General features: G+C 37.8%; 2 protein-coding genes across 2 annotated transcripts; both read right to left on the bottom strand.

Moving 5' to 3' along the window:
* Nucleotides 1-1,442: 1,442 nt before the first annotated feature.
* LOC131914877 (olfactory receptor 8B8-like) lies at nucleotides 1,443-2,384 on the bottom strand. Its single transcript, XM_059267648.1, has one exon. It carries the CDS (start codon nucleotides 2,373-2,375, stop codon nucleotides 1,443-1,445), a length of 933 nt encoding a protein of 310 aa, XP_059123631.1. The 5' UTR covers nucleotides 2,376-2,384.
* Nucleotides 2,385-12,442: 10,058 nt separating this feature from the next.
* LOC131914202 (olfactory receptor 8B3-like) lies at nucleotides 12,443-13,426 on the bottom strand. Its single transcript, XM_059266791.1, has one exon. The coding sequence runs from the start codon at nucleotides 13,424-13,426 to the stop codon at nucleotides 12,443-12,445; it is 984 nt and encodes a 327-aa protein (XP_059122774.1).
* Between the last annotated feature and the right edge of the window lie 5,112 nt (nucleotides 13,427-18,538).

The raw sequence follows: 18,538 nt of genomic DNA, 5'->3' as shown, positions 1-18,538 counted from the left end.
TACATTAACATAAAGGAGGAATGTGATAGTGAAGCATTGTTTTCTTTAATTTTCTTTTATTGCTTATAATAAATATACTCAAGTGTTCTCTGTGTAGACATACAAAGGCCCATTTATTTATTCTAAAGATTTCAAAAGCATCATCTTTAATTAACACTTTATTCACTTTGACAAATATGCATAAACAGAATCTGTAGTATAGCTGGATGTTACAGCACAACTTTACCATTTCCATGATTTCTCATTCTATGTCATGTGTACTATTTAAGAACAATGCTAATTAAAATACTTGGCTGTTTTCGCTAATTTTCATTAAGAACATGAATTTTTGGTCAAATATTGGAAAAACATTCTCCAAATGATCTTCAAATCCATACTAGGGTTGCATTTCCCCATTGTTCTTCAAGTTTCTTATTTTGTGTCTTTGAAAGTGTCATTTAGAACATCTGTTCTCCTCTGTACATTCTCCACTGAAGATCAACATACCTCCATTACTTGCTAATTTGACAGATATGTCAGACTCCTTAAAAACTATGACAAATATCTCATTTTGCAACTTTATGCAATGTATTATATTTCTGTAAGCCAAGATTTTCATATTTAGATGCAACTATACCAGCATAAATTGCACTCTTAACATCTACTTACTGTATGTGCAGGACACCAGTGTGATAAGAAATTTAAGACAATGAAAAACAAATGGAAATACCAAATGATGGAAATACTTCCAATGTTCATGGATTGCTATTTTAGTATTGTGAAAATGTCTATCATATCAGAAACAACCTACAGATTCAATGAAATCTGCATCAAAATTCCACTTCATTTCTTCATAGGAATTGAAAACCCATGAGCACCCTTCTGCATACAAGCTTATGTAAAATGACTTAAATGAATGTAGGTTTGGATTTTCGGTAGAATTTCAAACAACTTCTGAAGCTACCCTAAACAAACTTTGGCAAATCTGTGTAATTTACACCAAGAGGTTATTATTATAAAATAAAAATATTTATAATCTCTGAAGTGTTGAAGATGGCCTTGTCCTGCAATATTCATCATTTTCTCAAGATATAATTTGTTATGTGAATAAAAATAAGCACATCTTTCTTATAAATATTTGAATTTTCCCTTTTAAAACTGAGAAGTTTGATATACTTTTCAGAAAACTGCTTCAGGGGCTGAGATAATTATGGCTGTGAGTACAGGACTTGCTGTTTTATCATTATATACACATATATACACATTTCAGCATATCATGAAGAACCTTAAGTTTCTCCTTTTAGTAATAGTTTCTTCCAGTTCAATAAATCAAAAAAATAAATTGATAACCACAAAATTTTCTTAGAAGAAAAAATGAAATACAGAGCTGCCAATCAAATGTGTTGACTAAATAAAACTTTACATGTACCCAAACGTGTAGGCATGAAGATATATGTATCCAGTCAAACCTTCCACCTTGTCAGGGTTTTTCTCAGGGCAACCTTAACATCTTTATTTCTCAAGCTGTAAATTAAGGGATTCATCATAGGAACTACATTGGTGTAAAATACAGAAGAGATTTTTGCCCCATCCATAGACCTAGCAGAGGAGGGCTTGAAATACATAAATGCACCTGAACCAAAAAACAGAGAAACAGCAATGATGTGGGAGCTGCAGGTGCTGAAGGCCTTGGACCTGCCCTCAGAGGAACTGATGCGGAAGATACTTGAGAGGATGAAACCATATGAGATAAAAATGGTAGGAGTGGGAACAATGATGTTGATGATAACTACAATATAAGCTACCAGCTTATTAACATAGGTGCTAGTACAGGAAAGCTGGAGCAATGGGAGGATGTCACAGAAATAGTGATTAATAGTGTTGACATCACAGAAGGTCAATCTCAGCATGCATACAGTGTGAGCTACAGCATCAGAAAATGCCATCAAATATGAACCAAGAATTAGATTTAAACACACTTGAGGGGACATGACAACATTGTACAAAAGTGGATTACAGATAGCTACATAGCGATCATAGGCCATTGAAGTTAGCACATAACATTCAGAAACAACAAAAAAACAGAAGAAATAAAGTTGAGTCATACATTGTACATAGGAAATGACATTCCTCCTTAATATGAAGTTCATCAACATTTTGGGAGTGAACACAGAAGAATAACAAAAGTCTATAAAGGACAAGTTAAAGAGGAAAAAGTACATGGGCGTGTGAAGATGTGAATTCAGCAAAACTAGAATCATCAAACCCAAATTTCCTAATGCAGTGACCATATACATTGCTAGAAAGACAAAGAACAGGGGCATTTGGAGATCAGGCTGGTCTGTTAATCCTACCAGAATGAATTCAGTCACCAAAGAGACATTTACAGCATCCATTCTTCTCTAAGACAATCTGTGGACTCAAGAGAAAGAGCTGCGTTAGAAGATAATCCACACCAGTCATGGGTCCCTCCCACCTGTGATGTATATTCTGGGAATGTTTCTTCTAGCCCCAACTATGTATAAATAATACTGAATCAGCTGTTACAGTCACAAGCAAATTATCTTATAGTCATAAGGCCAGCAGTACCAAATTTCAATATTATTTCTGGATAAGAAAATGCATGAAAGGAATGCAGAAGGAAAATGCAATAAGAATTATTCAATTTTCTCCCACTTAATTTGTTCTTTACTAGAGCTCTCTCTACATCAATGAAGTCTGAAACAGATGCCCTGGCAAGCCAGAGCTGGCTTCTGATGCTACAGATTCTCCTCTTGCATGACTGATAAGAAAGTGTCTGATGTAAGAGTATAAGAACAAGATTGATGTATCTGCTGCTCCATCTCACAGAGTCATGAATCCTTAACACTTGAGTCCTGGCCATGCATAAGAACCCTAATAGAGATGCTGCAATTCCATCAACACCAACAACTCTTAAGACTCTCTGATCCCCTTGAATGATTTCTTCTGCTGCTTTCTCTTAGTCTCAACTTGTACCAAATAGGGAAGAAATAGCCTGCTAAACACCATCCTATATTAGGAAATCTGTTACTATGCCTGGGATCCAGACATCACCACTGTCTCCCTCTCCTTCTCTCCCTCCTACCCACCTCCCCTCCTGTCTGATTCTTCTCTATACATCCCAACCACAGTTTCCCTCCCTAGATTCCTCCCAGCTCCCCCACATCTTCCTTGCCCCCTGATCCACTCTCCCTCTGTTTCCCTTCATAAAGGAGCAGGCCTCCTAGAGATAACAACCAAACATGACAATACAGGATACAAAAAGACAAGGCAAAAGCCCTCATATTGGGGCTGGACAAGGTAACCCAAAAGGAGAAAAAAGAGTCCCAAGAGCAGACAAAAGAATCAGAGATACACCCATTCCTATTGTTAGGAGTCCCAGTCCAAACCTTGAAGATCTCTTAGGTTCCTATTTACCCCTGTTTATCTGGAAGAAATATTTCAGAACCCAGGGATTTGTATCCTGTCATTCTAAGAAAATACAGTCAAGACTTAATGCCTGAAATTCTCTGGAATGATTTCTGAATTTTAGATAATTATGAGATTAATACTTCAAGTCTTTACTGGAAGCAGTAAAAAATGATCTGTGATAATATTGTCACAGTTCTAGTTGATAAGGCTCTGAGAATTTCATGTGAATTTACCTGCAGAATACATTTGCTTATAAACAGGCTGGCGATGCGCCTGCTTCTTTCCCAGAGAATAACATTTAGATATAATAAGGAACTTTGGGATTATGTTACACCCTGAATAATAATCTGTCTTTAATAATAAATCTAGAGGGATTTAAAATTTGTCTTATATTTTCTCCTCACTCTGTGACAAGTCATTTCCCAGTGGATGTAGAAAGATAGACTCCCATCTTTCCAATCATCTCAGGCTCTGTGGAGAAATCTGTGACTTGGGTTCTTTGTCTCTTCCTTTCAGCAGTTAAGTGAGAACAGACTGTACTCTTGGCTTACCAAGTTCTGTGTCAATAGGTGTTGTAGCATGTCACCTCCAGTGCTATGTCACGTGAAACATCACAAGTGCTTCTTTTAAAGCCTTACATATCTTGAGAAATTGTTACTTATAAACACCTACTAGAAATTTCTATCTGATTACCCTGTTCAGCCAATGAGTCTTTTATTTTTTTCACACTGTCATTCTGAAGAAAATTCTTTCACTTTTAGATGGTTATTTTTCTTGTGGCTGTGATTAAATGCCCAACAAAAACAGGTTAAGAAATGGTTTATTTGGGTTGATTGCCCTAAAGTATATCTCATGGTAGAGTACCTACCATAGCAGGTCACATTACAAAGAATCCACATCCAGGAAACACAGATAGGAATTTCCACAGTTGGGGTTCTTTATTTATTCACTCCAATAACCATGTCATGGCATACAGCTGGCAATTTTTTAGAGTATGTTCTCTCAGGTCCTCATTCTTGGGAACCAAACACTTTAAAGTTCTCTGTCCAGCCCCAATATTTTATTCTCCTTTAATATTCTGGTATATAGACTTATTTTCTTAATTTCCTTTTAGGTTATTTATTGTTAATACATGGAAATTCAACTTGTAATGTTGACTCATATTTTGTTGACTCAAATTTCTTTTTTAATTACATGTATTTTTGTTGAATCATTTGGATTTTCTATATAATACCACGTTCTCTGTGAAGAAATGCCATTATACTTCATACTTTCCAATTTGGTGTATTTTGTTTCTTTTCCTTGCCCAGTGGCCTCATCTAGAACTACTCACACTGCATTGAATAAAAAGAGTAAAAGTGAAGAATAAACAGGCAACTCAGTGGCTAAGAGCACTCACTTATAGCTCTTGTAGAGGACCAGAGTTCTGTTTCTTGCACCCAAGTGAAGTGACTCACAATTCTTTATAACTCCAGATTCAGGGGTACTATGTGATATTCTGGAATCTACCAGCAATGTTCCCTATGTATTCATTGACACACAGACACACACAAATATGAAGGAAAGTGAGGAGGGCATTTGTTGGTTTAGAGGGAGGAGAAGGAGGAAGGAAATGATAAAACCTCAAACAATAAAATAAAATAAAAGTATATGGCTTAATAATCCTAAGAGTAGGCTATGATTGACTGAGCAGGACAAAGAGACCCACACACAGGTCCTGGGCAGACCAGATAACCTCCAAAGAGAAAACAGGGTCTTGCCTGGAGCCATAAGGGAACATGCAAGCAGGCACTATTACAGTAAACAAATGTATGGTGTGGTATGGAAGAGAGAGACAGACAGAAGGGTTCATGTTCTGTGGACAGAGGCATATCTGATGAAGTGAAAGCAGTGAGGAGTGGGCTGACATGGATGGCTTGATTGTCACCCAGGGCCATGGTGATGTCTGGGCATGGGCTGCTTGGGGTCTATGTGTGGGTTCATGGCCCTGATGCAGCCATGGTCTGTGTCGATGTCCTTGTCTTCTGATACCATGAAGGCCTAGAGGATAGGGCTGTACAGAGTTGGTCCTGCCCCTTGCTGGCTGCAACACTAGGAAGAACTGGCCCTGCCCCTCAGCTGCTCAAGGAGAGGGTCCTACACCACACCTCACCCAGCCAACACAATAGAGCTGACATTATTTATGGGGGCATGAGTGAGCTTGCCCTGAAGGTGTGAGAATGGGAGAGCAGGTCATACCCCTCTTATCTGCCATGTAGTGGCATGGGTAAGGAAAAGATGTCCTCCTCACCTCACCTCTCTATACCTGCAGCAGGTGGGGGACCTGACCCAACCCCTCACCAGCTACAGCACTTGGGAGAACAGGTCCTGCACCTCACCTTGGCAGCACAGTGGAGTTTACCCTGTAGATAGGTGTATGGTGAACCAACCCTTAGGGCTTTAGAGGGGTATACTGGTACCACCTCCTTCATCAGCACTGTGGTGGTGGTAGAGGTGAAGGAAAGACGCCCTACCCTCTTGCCCCTACTGCCTCCAGCTGGCAAAGGAGCCGACCCTCCCCTCTACCAGCTGAAACACTTGGGAAAGAGGGCCTTGCACCTATCTGGGCAGCACAGCAGAGTTGACTCTGTTGATGGGACACAGGTAAACCAGTCCCAAGATCATGAGTACAGGAAATCTGGTACCACTCCTCATCTACCATATGGCAGCATGGGTGGGGAGAGATGCCCTTTCCCCTGCCCTCTGTGCCTGAGGTGGATAGAAGAACTGGCCCTGAGGTCATAAAAGCATGAGAACTGCTCCTGTCCAACACCAGCAGCCCTCAGAAGAGCAGGCCCTGATCTTCACCTGGGCAGCAAAATAGAGCTGACCCTGATGGTGATGATATGGGAGAGACAGTCCCAAAGTTGTCAGTGTAGGAGAGCTGTCCCTACTACTTATCTGTCATGAAGCAGTGTGGACAGGGGAGAGATGCCTTCCCCCTTACCCCTCACTCCTCATTACCTATGATGAACAAGGGAGGTGAGCCTCCACTGGAAATAGGAAAAAAAGGTAGATTATTGAATCTACTTTAAAAATCAACTACTAGGTTTAAATAATTTACATGGGTTTGGATTTTTGATGCAAAATTGAGATTATTTTTGCTATACTGCATATATGTTATAGAAATGATAGGATAAAAAGGTAGATTATTGAATCTACTTTTAAACAAAAAAGCGCAATTACTAGTGTTAAATATTGTACATAGATATGGATTTTTATATATTGATACAAATTTAAAGTTATTTTATTAGAATATACTGTATATATGTTTCTACTCTTGTTTAAGGTATTGTACCTATACAGCTCATCTAACAATGTAATGTAAATTTCTAGTCCTTGAAAGTTATTATTACAAACTATTTAGGATAATAAAGAAATGCTGGTTAGTAGTTAGTCACCTACTACAATCAAACTTTTAGTTATATTAGGTATGTTTTAAAGGTCAAACAGAGGTATATTTAAATAGGCAAGTGGTCTTCAAACACTTCAGAGATCCACAGAATATGGCATTTAAAATTTTTTAATAACAAAGGTTTTTTTTTTTTTTAATTTTATAACAATGAGAAATGTATGATGCTGGCAGCACCAATCTATTTCAGAGAAGATGATGGGCATCAAGGAAACGCTATATGTAGTGTACTTTCTTTGTGGTAAGTTAGCCACTAGGCAAAAATCTGCCCCTACTTTGACTGCTGACACTATGCTGTCCAAATTGGACAAGCAGGACACAAAAGAAAGTGACTGCCAAACTTTGCAAAAAAAAAAAAAAAGGTGGGACAGTTCTTCAAAAATCCTGCTTCACAGAAAAGCCTGTCAGATATTCTGTGCCTATAGGCCAAAGGTAAATGTCCCAACATTGCAGAGGAACCTTGGATGACTGTCCAGGCTGCCAGTGGTTTCTGTCATTTCTTATTTTTGGAAGATGTTTGCTCTGCACTTCCTGTTTACTCAGGTAATATTATATCCTTCTCAGGTTTCTGATGGAGTTGAAGACTAGATAGTTATAGTTAAGTGTAGTGGGTAGGTGGTGGTGGTCCACACCTTTAATCCCAGCACTAGGGAGTTGGAGACAGGAATATAAGGCAGGTGGAGACAGGACATGTCCCGATTCTGTCCAAGTAAAGACAGGACCTCTCCCCATTCAGTCTGAGGATTCATAAAGATAGGATAGCCCATTAGGTCTGAGATTTCATACAAATAAGAAATGTCTGGTTGCTGGCTGCTCCGCTTCTCTCTGATCTATTAGATTTTACCCTAACATCTGACTCTGGGTTTTTATTGTTAAGACTAATTAAGATAATGCTTCACCTCCCCTTTCCAGATGCAGCACTCAGGAAATTGGACCCTGCTCCTTGACTTGGCAGCATAATAAAGCTGACTCTGTTGGCAGAGGCTTGGGTGAGCTGGACCTGAGTGTGTGAGAGTGGAATAGCTGGCCACACACCACTTATCTGCTGTGTGGTGGTGAAGGCAAGGGAAAGATGCCCTCTCCTTTTGCCCCAACCACTTGTGGTAGATGAGGGAACTGACTTCCCTCTTACTGGCCATAGCACTCAGGAAAGTGGGCCCTGTACCTCACCTGAGCAGCAGAGTAGAGCTGACCCTATTGATGGTAATAGGGGTGAAAGAGCCCTAAGAATGTGATCATGGGAGATCTGGCCCACTCCTCATCTTCCACATGAGGTTATGGGTTAGGGAGAGATGCCTTTCTACCACCCCTACACATACACACACTCCCACCACTTTCCACCTGTGCCAGGTGAGAGAGCTGGCCCTGAGGTCATAAGAGCAAGACAGCTGTCCCTGCTCCTCAACAACTGCAGCACTCAGGAGAGTGGTCCCTATACCTTGACTCAGCGACACAGTAGAGCTGGCCCTGAAGCTGTAGGTGTGGAAGCCAAACCCTGAGAGTATGAAAGCAGTGGAAGCATGCTGTGGGATGGTCTGTATGTCAAATTGCTCTGATTGGTCAATAAATAAAACACTGATTGGCCAGTAGCCAGGAAGGAAGTAGGCGGGACAAGGAGAGAGGAGAATTCTGGGAAGTGGAAGGCTGAGGTAGGGAGACACTGCCAGCTGCCACCATGACAAGCAGCATGTGAAGATGCCGGTAAGCCATGAGCCACATGGCAAGGTATAGATTTATAAAAATGGATTAATTTAAGATATAAGAACAGCCGGGCGGTGGTGGCGCACGCCTTTAATCCCAGCACTTGGGAGGCAGAGCCAGGCGGATCTCTGTGAGTTCGAGGCCAGCCTGGGCTACCAAGTGAGTTCCATGAAAGGCGCAAAGCTACACAGAGAAACCCTGTCTCGAAAAACCAAAAAAAAAAAAAAAAGATATAAAAACAGTTAGCAAGAAGCCTGCCACGGCTATACAGTTTGTAACCAATATAAGTCTCTGTGTTTACTTGGTTGGGTCTGAGCGGCTGAGGGACTGGCAGGTGACAGAGATTTGTCCTGACTGTGATCCAGGCAGGAAAACTCTAGCTACAGAAGCAAGAGTCCTGGCCCTACCTCTTGCTCATACTGCAAGGGGTGAACTAGCCAAGGCAATGCTGGAGAACTCACCATGGTGGTGAAGACTGGGAGAGCTGGCAAGCCCACCAACCCTGCAACTACCCAGGCCCAAACTAAGATTATGATTTGGCCTACCTCAATATCCATCCCAACTATGATCTGCTACAGGATTTCCACAACATAGGGCAACAAGAGGATATCCAAGAGGAGTCCAAGTGAGGGCCCAGAATCTATAGTGTAGCAGAAACCAGAGGTCTCAAACCAGATCAGTGACTCTTTGCAATGAACACTTGCCACGAAAGTGTTCTTATCTATATATGGATAAGAGGGAAAAATAATAAGAGTACACTAGTTGCATGCATACCTTGGTGGTAACCAGAAGCTCTCTAATTGGACTTAAGACCCACTCAACAGGACAGGAATCCTGTCTGGTACTGGAAACTTAGCCAACTACCCCAAGATAGTGAAGTCATAGATCAAGGAGAAGAACTGGAAGCTACCACTTTACTAAACCAGCATAATCCCTAATTATGTTGTCAATATTTTCCTTATACCTACAGGTAAGTGTCGTCCTCACCCTTCATCAAGGAAACATTTCTTTGCAACAGGTGGATATGACTACAGAAATCCACAACCAATCACTGTGCAGAATTATAGAGCTCAATCCCTACAAATACAGCTACAATACATCAGACTTAAGGCTCAAGAAATCACTGGGGAGAAAGAGGAAGTAATATTGTAAGAGCCAGAGAATCAAGAAGTTTGCTGTGATATTCTCTTCTAGGACTATCAGAAGAGGTACCATAAAGTCTCTCTAACATAACTACCTGCCTAAAAATGAGCTGAACAAGGACAATAATACACATCCCAATATGGATGACCTCGACCCTATACAAAGAACGATAGGTAACTAAGGAGTGTTAACAGTGTGAGAAATACTCTTCCCCGGTGAATGACACACCAATTGGTCATCCAATACCACATGATCAGCCCTGAAAACATACATACAAGTAAAATTATACAGATGAAGCATGTTGTACGTACATATGTAGGAATTAGTCTGTAAATAGATAAATATATATGCATGTAACAACAACTCATGAGAAAAGAAGCCATGAATTTGAAAGAGAGCAAGGAGCAGTATACAGGAGGTTTTAGAGAAAGTAAAGAGAAAAGGGAAATGATGAAGTAGTATTATAATCTAAAAAAATAAAATAAATAATTTTTAAAAACAATTCTTCATATCTTTGACAATGAAACTGAAGGGGATATGTTAACTTTAATAGACATATGCAGAAAGGAAGAGCACCAATTCTGAATAATGCTGCAAAGACACATTGCAGACAAAATGAGAAATCACACAGACAACAGCAAACACCACACTAGTGTTGCTTTACCTGGCCATATATAAGACTTATTTTCATTACTAGAGAAAGAAATGTAAGTTTATAATTATAGTAGAAAAATAATGAAGTTTTTCTTTAGAATTATTCTTAAATATGATAAGTTACAGGCATATAGCATTGTAAAAATGGTCAAGAAGAAAAATGAGATACTCCAGAAGGTTCATAAAGATGTTTCACAAGACTCATATTTCCTCTATTGTGATACAGAAGATATAAGGTTAGTTTTCATTACAGCATCAATATGAATCTCAAAATACCATATTTTATATTTTAAGTGTCCCTAATAATTCTATTACTTCTATACCTTAGAAATACTGAAAATTTAAAAATACAATAAGTATTTTTAAGAACAATAAATAGAATAAAATGTTACCCCTGACGTATTGTAATTGAATACAAACTCTCTCTGTACCCAAACAACAGGCACCAGACACATATGTGCAGTCAAATTCTCCACCTGGTCAACATTTTCTCAGGGAAATTGTAACATCTTTATTTATCAAACTATTGCTTAAGGGATTCATCCTTAATGGGAACCATACCAATGGGCTCACCAGTGGGCACACAACTGAATACTATGCTGCCATGTCTCCCAGAATAACACATTTATATGTGTGCACTGACTGTTTGCATGTCTTCCATAGCGTGTATTTTGAGACATTTGTCAACTTATTAAATGATATTAAATGGTATTTAATTGCTGATACATCATTTATATATATATATATATAGATAGATACATCATTTATATATATATATATATATATATATATATATATATATATATATATATATGGATATGCCTTTATTTGGTATATTCCCTGAAAATATTCTTCCAGTCTGATACAACTAAAATATTTTATTGATTAAAAAGTACTCATTTAAGTTAATTTTATTTATCTTTTTTTTCCTTCTTGGTTCAATGTTTTCTAAAAGATGAATCTAAAGATTTATAGTTTAAGTTTTTGTGTATGACTTTGGTCCATTTTAGAGGAATCAACTTTTGCACATGGTTTTCTTTGTGGATATTTCTGATTTCAAAAGAAATTATTTTAAATACTTTTACTAATGAAATTAGTATGTTGATTTATCGTAAACCAATGAAATACCCACATGAAAATCTGCTTCTGAGTCTTATATTCCATCCTATGAATTTGTGCATTTTTACAATAAAAGTAATCTGTTGTGACTATCATACCAATTTTCAAAACTTTTTATATAAATGCAATCATTTAGTTCTACTTAGCAAAGTAGAATCCAAGAGATAATCACAGTTGCAAGCCATTTACTACAGCAATTTGTCTGTGAAGAATGAAATGAAGTGGAACTGAATCAGTGTGGAAAACCTCAGACCAGAGAGAAGAATCTTACATCTAAAAGAGGCATGGAAGGATTAAGTGGGGAAAGTTCAGACTGAGGAAAGATCTAAAAGTTATTGGAAAGATCACAGGAAATCTCCAAAGAAGCACTCCCTCTTAGAAGGGGCTCACTCTGTGGAGAAATTGGGCAGTCTTAGTCCATACCAGAAAATGAACTAATGCATTTGAGTAAGACTGTGTGTGTGCTGTGATGTATTTGAGGCATATCAAAGTGAGCACAAGAGTGCATCTGAAGGAGCCTTGGCTACAGATTTCGAGCAGGCTGTGCTCCTCACAGTTGCCTCCCTTGATGGGGATCAGAGTAGATTCTACAAGCCACAGTAGTTTATATCTAAAGTTAAATTATTAATTATATTTTATTAGTATTCATAGTAGTAAATGTTTGCTGTGTGATCCAAACAAGATATGCTATTTCATGGGTACTTCCTTATCTCACAGATACCTGAATCTTAAAAAGAGATGGGAAAATTATTGAAAGAATAGAGTAATGATATGGTATAGCCTCTGTGTTAAATGTGATTGTTGTAATACCGAGCCACAAGAATATTGATAATAATTTTAATCACCAGAGCAATACATGTAAAAGCCACATTGGAATAAACAAAATATCTTCATGAAAATAACAGTAAAAATTTAAGATTCTTTAAGTTTAAATTTTAGTTCTTTGTATTATTTTATTTCCAATTAGGTTATGAATCTACTATGGACTTTAATCATAACTTTCTTCAATGCTATTTTGACATCCTTGTTCCTCAAACTGTAAATTAGTGGGTTGAGCATGGGAACCACATTAGTGTAGAAAACAGAAGAAACTTTTCCCTGGTCCATAGATTCAGAATGATTGAGGTACATGAATGCCCCTGACCCAAAAAACAAAGAAATCGCTATGATGTGAGAGCTACAGGTACTGAAGGCTTTTGATCTTCCTTGTGTGGATTTGATATTGAGAATGTTGGCAAGGATGAAAACATAGGAAATGAGGATGGTAAAGCTGGGCACTGTGATGTTAATACCCACAACTATGAGAACTACAACCTCATTGACATAGGTGCTGGTGCAAGAAAGTTGGAGGAGGGGCAGGATGTCACACAAGTAATGGTTGATGACATTGGCATTGCAGAAGGTCAGTCTGAGCATGCAGCCTGTGTGAGAAGAGGCTCCAGCAAGTGCCATCATATAAGAAGCAAAAGATAGCATAGAACATACCTGAGCAGACATGGTAACCTTATACAGCAGTGGATTACAGATGGCCAAATAGCGATCATAGGCCATTGAGGTCAACATGTAGCATTCAGAGATGACAAAAAAGAGAAAGAGAAACAGCTGAGTCATGCAGCCTACATATGAGATGGCATTCTTCTCGGAGACAAAGTTCATCAGCATTTTGGGACTGAAGACAGAAGAGTAGCAGAGATCGATGAAGGAGAGGTTGAAGAGGAAATAGTACATGGGAGTGTGCAGGTGAGGACTGAGGCCAATTAGGGTGACCAGGCCAAAGTTTCCCACCACTGTGACAATGTAGATCATTAGAAACAGGTAAAAGAGGGGCAGCTGGAGCTCTGGATGGTCTGTCAAACCAGCAAGAACAAACTCAGTCACCAAGGAGACATTTCCAGCCAGCATGCTTATCATTGAAACTCTGGGGAGATAAAAAAAAAAATTTTTCATTGGCAGACATCCTGTGATCTGTTTCTAAGTTTTAATTCATGGTAAAGGACTGGGATAATTTAAGTTCTCTTTTGTTTTGCAGCATCCAAATGTGCTGTCACACCCCACCACCTTTTGGATCAGTACCAGTTTTATCTACATGAGTTATTTCTCTCCTATCTGGAAGATAGAGATTGAATGGCCAAATAAAGCCTGCTGGCAAAATTAACAAGATTATTTTTAAAGTTCTTTCACTAACCTTTCACTTTCTAGTTCCCTATTCCTGCTTAAATGATTTACTAAACACCTCAATTCTCCAGTGATGACCAGGAAGAGATCATTGATGTAAGAGGGCCAGGCTCTTTTTCTTATTCTCCCCAACCCCAGTCAAAAAAAGATCTATATTAGTCTATTGGGATTCCAGATGTCTTACTTCAAATGTCCAAGGAATCAATCATTGATAATATGTATGGAGAATATCGGTGTTACCTTAGATTCACATGTAACCACATATTCTTCTGTTCTATGCATTCCCTTCAACTGTAGCCTAAATTAGAGAGTGAATTCAGAGTTACAAATACACTTCCAAATGTATACAAGGGAAATAAAGATAACACGTCAGTGCTGGATATTTGTAAATAAATTTGCAAATAAAATTCTCAAACTGTATTCTTGTGGAATCTTTCTGGATGTGTAGCACACATCAATGTTTCATAAAAGAGACAATCTTTCCTTCCTGGATGTCACTGCATGCTAAACTTGCCATGGTACCAGAGGAAGGATGAAGTGAGGTTTTAATGAGACACAATTAGACAGTAGAGTAGGAGCCCTGCTGCAATTTCTTGTTATTAAATATAATAGCCTCCATTGTTGTCTTCCGTGGGTGAGTGGGACAGACTAAGACCAGTGGAACTTACCCTCTTTCCTCTCAAACAGCTCATTGCTGGTTCCTCAAGAGTCCCACCTCTGCTCATCTGGAAGAAATGGCTTTGGAAGAGTAAAAGCTAACCTGACAGAGCCAAAGAATATTCTTTTCCTTAATCTGGGTATTCCTCACAATTGGGAGGTTCTAGGAATCATGATCTGATGTAGCTCAAATCCATAGTGATGAATCTACCAAGAGAATATGAAGGAAAGTAACATACCAGACCTCAGAGCCACCACATCCTAGAGCACAATGAACTTGCTTCTGGCTTTTCAATCTTTCAGACCCCATTAAAATTCCAGAAATGCCTGTCCCTTAGGACATGCCAAATCTAAGGTGATCAAATAGGAAGAGAAGAAATAATGATGTTTGTGTTTATGCCTCAGTTCATGATAATAGATATACACTTCCCACCAGGGATTAAACAATTCCCAGGGTACACAAATATGGAGTCTTTAAAGCCATTCATTAATTTAAGCCTAGACTTGTTGTGATAAATATTCACTAATTATAAGTCTACTATATTACTTTTAGTGAATAAAATAGTATTTAATAATCTTTTGTAACAATTTCAATATCTTGAGTGCTATTAAATATTCAATAATAAACCCCAAATTATTTTATAGGCACAAAAATTTTCATTCAGCTATTTTTAATATCAAATATAACTTATACAAAGTAATGGCCTTTGTATGACATTTTCACTTATACACATAATGTATTTTCATTATACTCACCTATTTGGTCAAACTTCGTTACCCCCCCCAACATTTTCTATTTCTGCATGCCTAATAGTTCCCCTTTTCATGTACCCTCTTTCTGTATTCTCCGTGTTTCTGTTCACTTGCCTTTGAGAGTAACTTATTTTACTTTTTCCATCCATTTTTTTATAAAAGACATTTTACTCTACTTTATAATTGAACAAAATTTTCATTGTACAATACCTCAATATGTGAGCTATCATCTCACTATGTAGCTGAGGCTAGCCCAGAAACTTGTTATTTAGTGTAACTCATCATCTTCCCAGCTCAGCCTTCCAAGTGCTGAGGTGACAAGCATCCACCTCCACGCCCACCTCATTCCATCTTCCCGATCCACAGATCGGCATATAGACTGACTCCATGGCTTGGCTTTGTGAATTGTGTTCCCATATGATCTGTATCTTATAGAACTGACTTTGACTTTGTAGAGCTTATCATCTGTGAGATATTTCTGGTTAATTTGTAAGCTCACATTTTTTTTTCTTCATTGGGAACCTTCCTACATTGGTTTTCATGGTGACCACACTAATTTATATCCCATCAACAGAGTAACAGGTTCCTTTGGTAACATGGACTCACTAATATTATAAGTGTGTGTGTTTATTTCTGATGGTAATATTTTTGGCTACAGTAAGATGGAATCTTGATGTAGTTTTGATTTACATTTCCTCATGCCTGAGAATAATGACTATTTTTACAGGATTTTATTTGACTATTTGTGCCTCATCTTTTGAGAACTTTCTGTTCATATCATTTGCCTATTTACTGACTGGATTATTCTGGGGATTTTTAGTGTATAATTTTGAATGATTTATGACCTCTAGATAGCAATCCCTTGTTGGATTAATAATGTCAAACAACTTCATCTATTCTAGAGGCTGTCTTTTGACACTCCAAAATTAAAGAAGACACACGCACACACACACACACTATATATATCCATTTAATCACCATAAATTTTTCTAGGTCAAAATACCTTTACTCTTAAAGGATTAAGTCAGGTATAGAAAGAAAGGATCCTATACACAAGCTATGATTTTTTATAGAACAAGCAAGATATTTCAGAGGAAAAAGACATTTGTTGCTGACTCTGAAAAGCAGAACCCACAGGTGAAAGAAAAGAACTGACTGCAGCAAGTTATCTTCTTATATCAGCTGTGTCATGTGCACCCTACATAAACATACACATATAAACAAAGATACATGCATATATGCACATGCATACACACATACTTAACACACATACACAAACATATGTACCTGTGTGCACACATATGAATATGTACACATATATGCACACATACATATATGCATGCATACAAATGTATACATGTGTGCACACACATACACACATAAATACATATACATACACATATACACAGACATACACATGCATATATACATATATGCATACACACATACATGTATATACACATATAAACACACACATATGCAAACACATGCCCACATGCATACACAAACATACAAATTTATATACACCTACTCCTGCACACATACATTTATATATATATACATATATATAATATATATACACACACATACACACATATACACATATATATACATGTATACATATACACAAAAATATGTGCATATATGCACATACATACACATGCATGTACACACATGCACATAAATACACATTCATGCATATGCATACACATACATATATACACATACTCATGTACATACACATACATACATACACACACATACACATACGTACACATACGTGTATCCATATATATATACAAATATATACATGTTCATAAACAAACACATACACACATATTTACATATGTATACAAACACAAGCATACACATACACATATATACACAGCTTCACACATACACACACAAGTTAAAAAACAAAACAATTTTTTGTGCATATGAACATGTGCTTTGGCTTATGAGAAGGCATCAGGTTTTTGGCATAAAAGTTTCTAGTATTTCTGATATCTAGCTTTTTAATATGATAATTTTTATCTCATTTTCCATCCTTCCCTCCTGAAATAGTACAGATAAACTGTGAAGGACAGACTAAGGCCTCCTTTTGTCTTTAAATCCACACTCCTTCAAGTATACTTTCTCAATTCTAGGCCAAAAGTACCTATTTAGGAATGCTGTTTACCTTGTAAAACATGATATTTAAAATGAACACTTTTTTTAAGGATGAAGCTCAGCAGTAGAGTATTTGCCTTGGATATCCATTATTCCATGGTCTGGGTTCAGTTCCCAGCTCCACTAAAGAAACAAGAACCATAACAGTCCTCTGAAAAAGTATGTTCCTAAATGCTTATAGGATAATTAGATACTGAAGAACCCTACACATTTTCAACGTCAAAGTTATTATTCTGAAAGCAGATAGAATTTTATTATTAAAGAGATATTTTTACAACTTTATACACACACACATACACACACACACACACACACACACACACACACACACACACACCACATCTGTTTTGTTTTACCCTGATTTACTAAGGTAATGAGACCAGACAGGATAACCTCCCTGCAGCCTGGACATGTGTGGTGCAATGGTCAATACTGATCACCAACAGGATCTTGAATCATCTAGGAGACAAGTCTCTGATGTGCATGTGAGGAAGTTATAGGTCAGGTTATATGCCAAAATATGAGTGGCACCATTCACAGACAGAATGAAAAGGAAAAGCAAGATGATCACCAGGATTCAGTGCTTTGTATGTTTTCTGTGTGTGAACGCAGTGACCAGCTTACACCAGGCTCCATCTGTCATGCCTCTCCCTTGCCATGATAGACTGAACACTCCAGCTGTGAAACAAAGTAATTTTTACTTCTCTGTGTTAGTAGTACATTTGTTCATAACAACAATAAAGTAACTAATGCCAAAACTGAGGCCAGGATAGCTTATTTGCCATGATGAACCTGATTCTATGCTTCATAAACCTATAGATGTGTCTTGAGGAAAGAACATATGACTTTGCATCTTTGAGCTAAAAAGTACCAAGAATGCAGAAGCTAAGGGTAATTCTCATTTCAGAGTAGAACAATCTGAAGAGCTGGAATGGAATGCGTTTCTATTATATTCTGAAAAATACTGTGGATTTGTTCTGTCTGTGTCCTAAGGACTTGAGAAGGCCTAAATTCAAAACTTGTGGACTGACTTGTTCTGTGGAGAAAATATCAGTAACAGATAGAATTTAGTCTATCAATTACTCTCACTTTCTTATTCAATTCTACAGAGGGAGAGATAGAGATAAAGAGACAGACAGAGAGAGATAGAAGAGACAGGCAGAGAGACAGAGTCAGACAGAGAATTATACATCATGTGCCACTTGGCATGTAAAAGAATTTTAGCCATCAACAAGATAGGTGCTGAAAAAGCAAATGTAATTGTTCAAGATGTTATCACATTAGGTTAACCACAGGTTAATTTAT

The sequence above is a fragment of the Peromyscus eremicus genome, chromosome 7 (genome assembly GCF_949786415.1).
Source record: "Peromyscus eremicus chromosome 7, PerEre_H2_v1, whole genome shotgun sequence".
NCBI lineage: Eukaryota > Metazoa > Chordata > Mammalia > Rodentia > Cricetidae > Peromyscus > Peromyscus eremicus.
The sequence above is the reverse complement of the archived record's forward strand: the minus strand, read 5'-3'. Positions and strand labels throughout refer to the sequence as shown.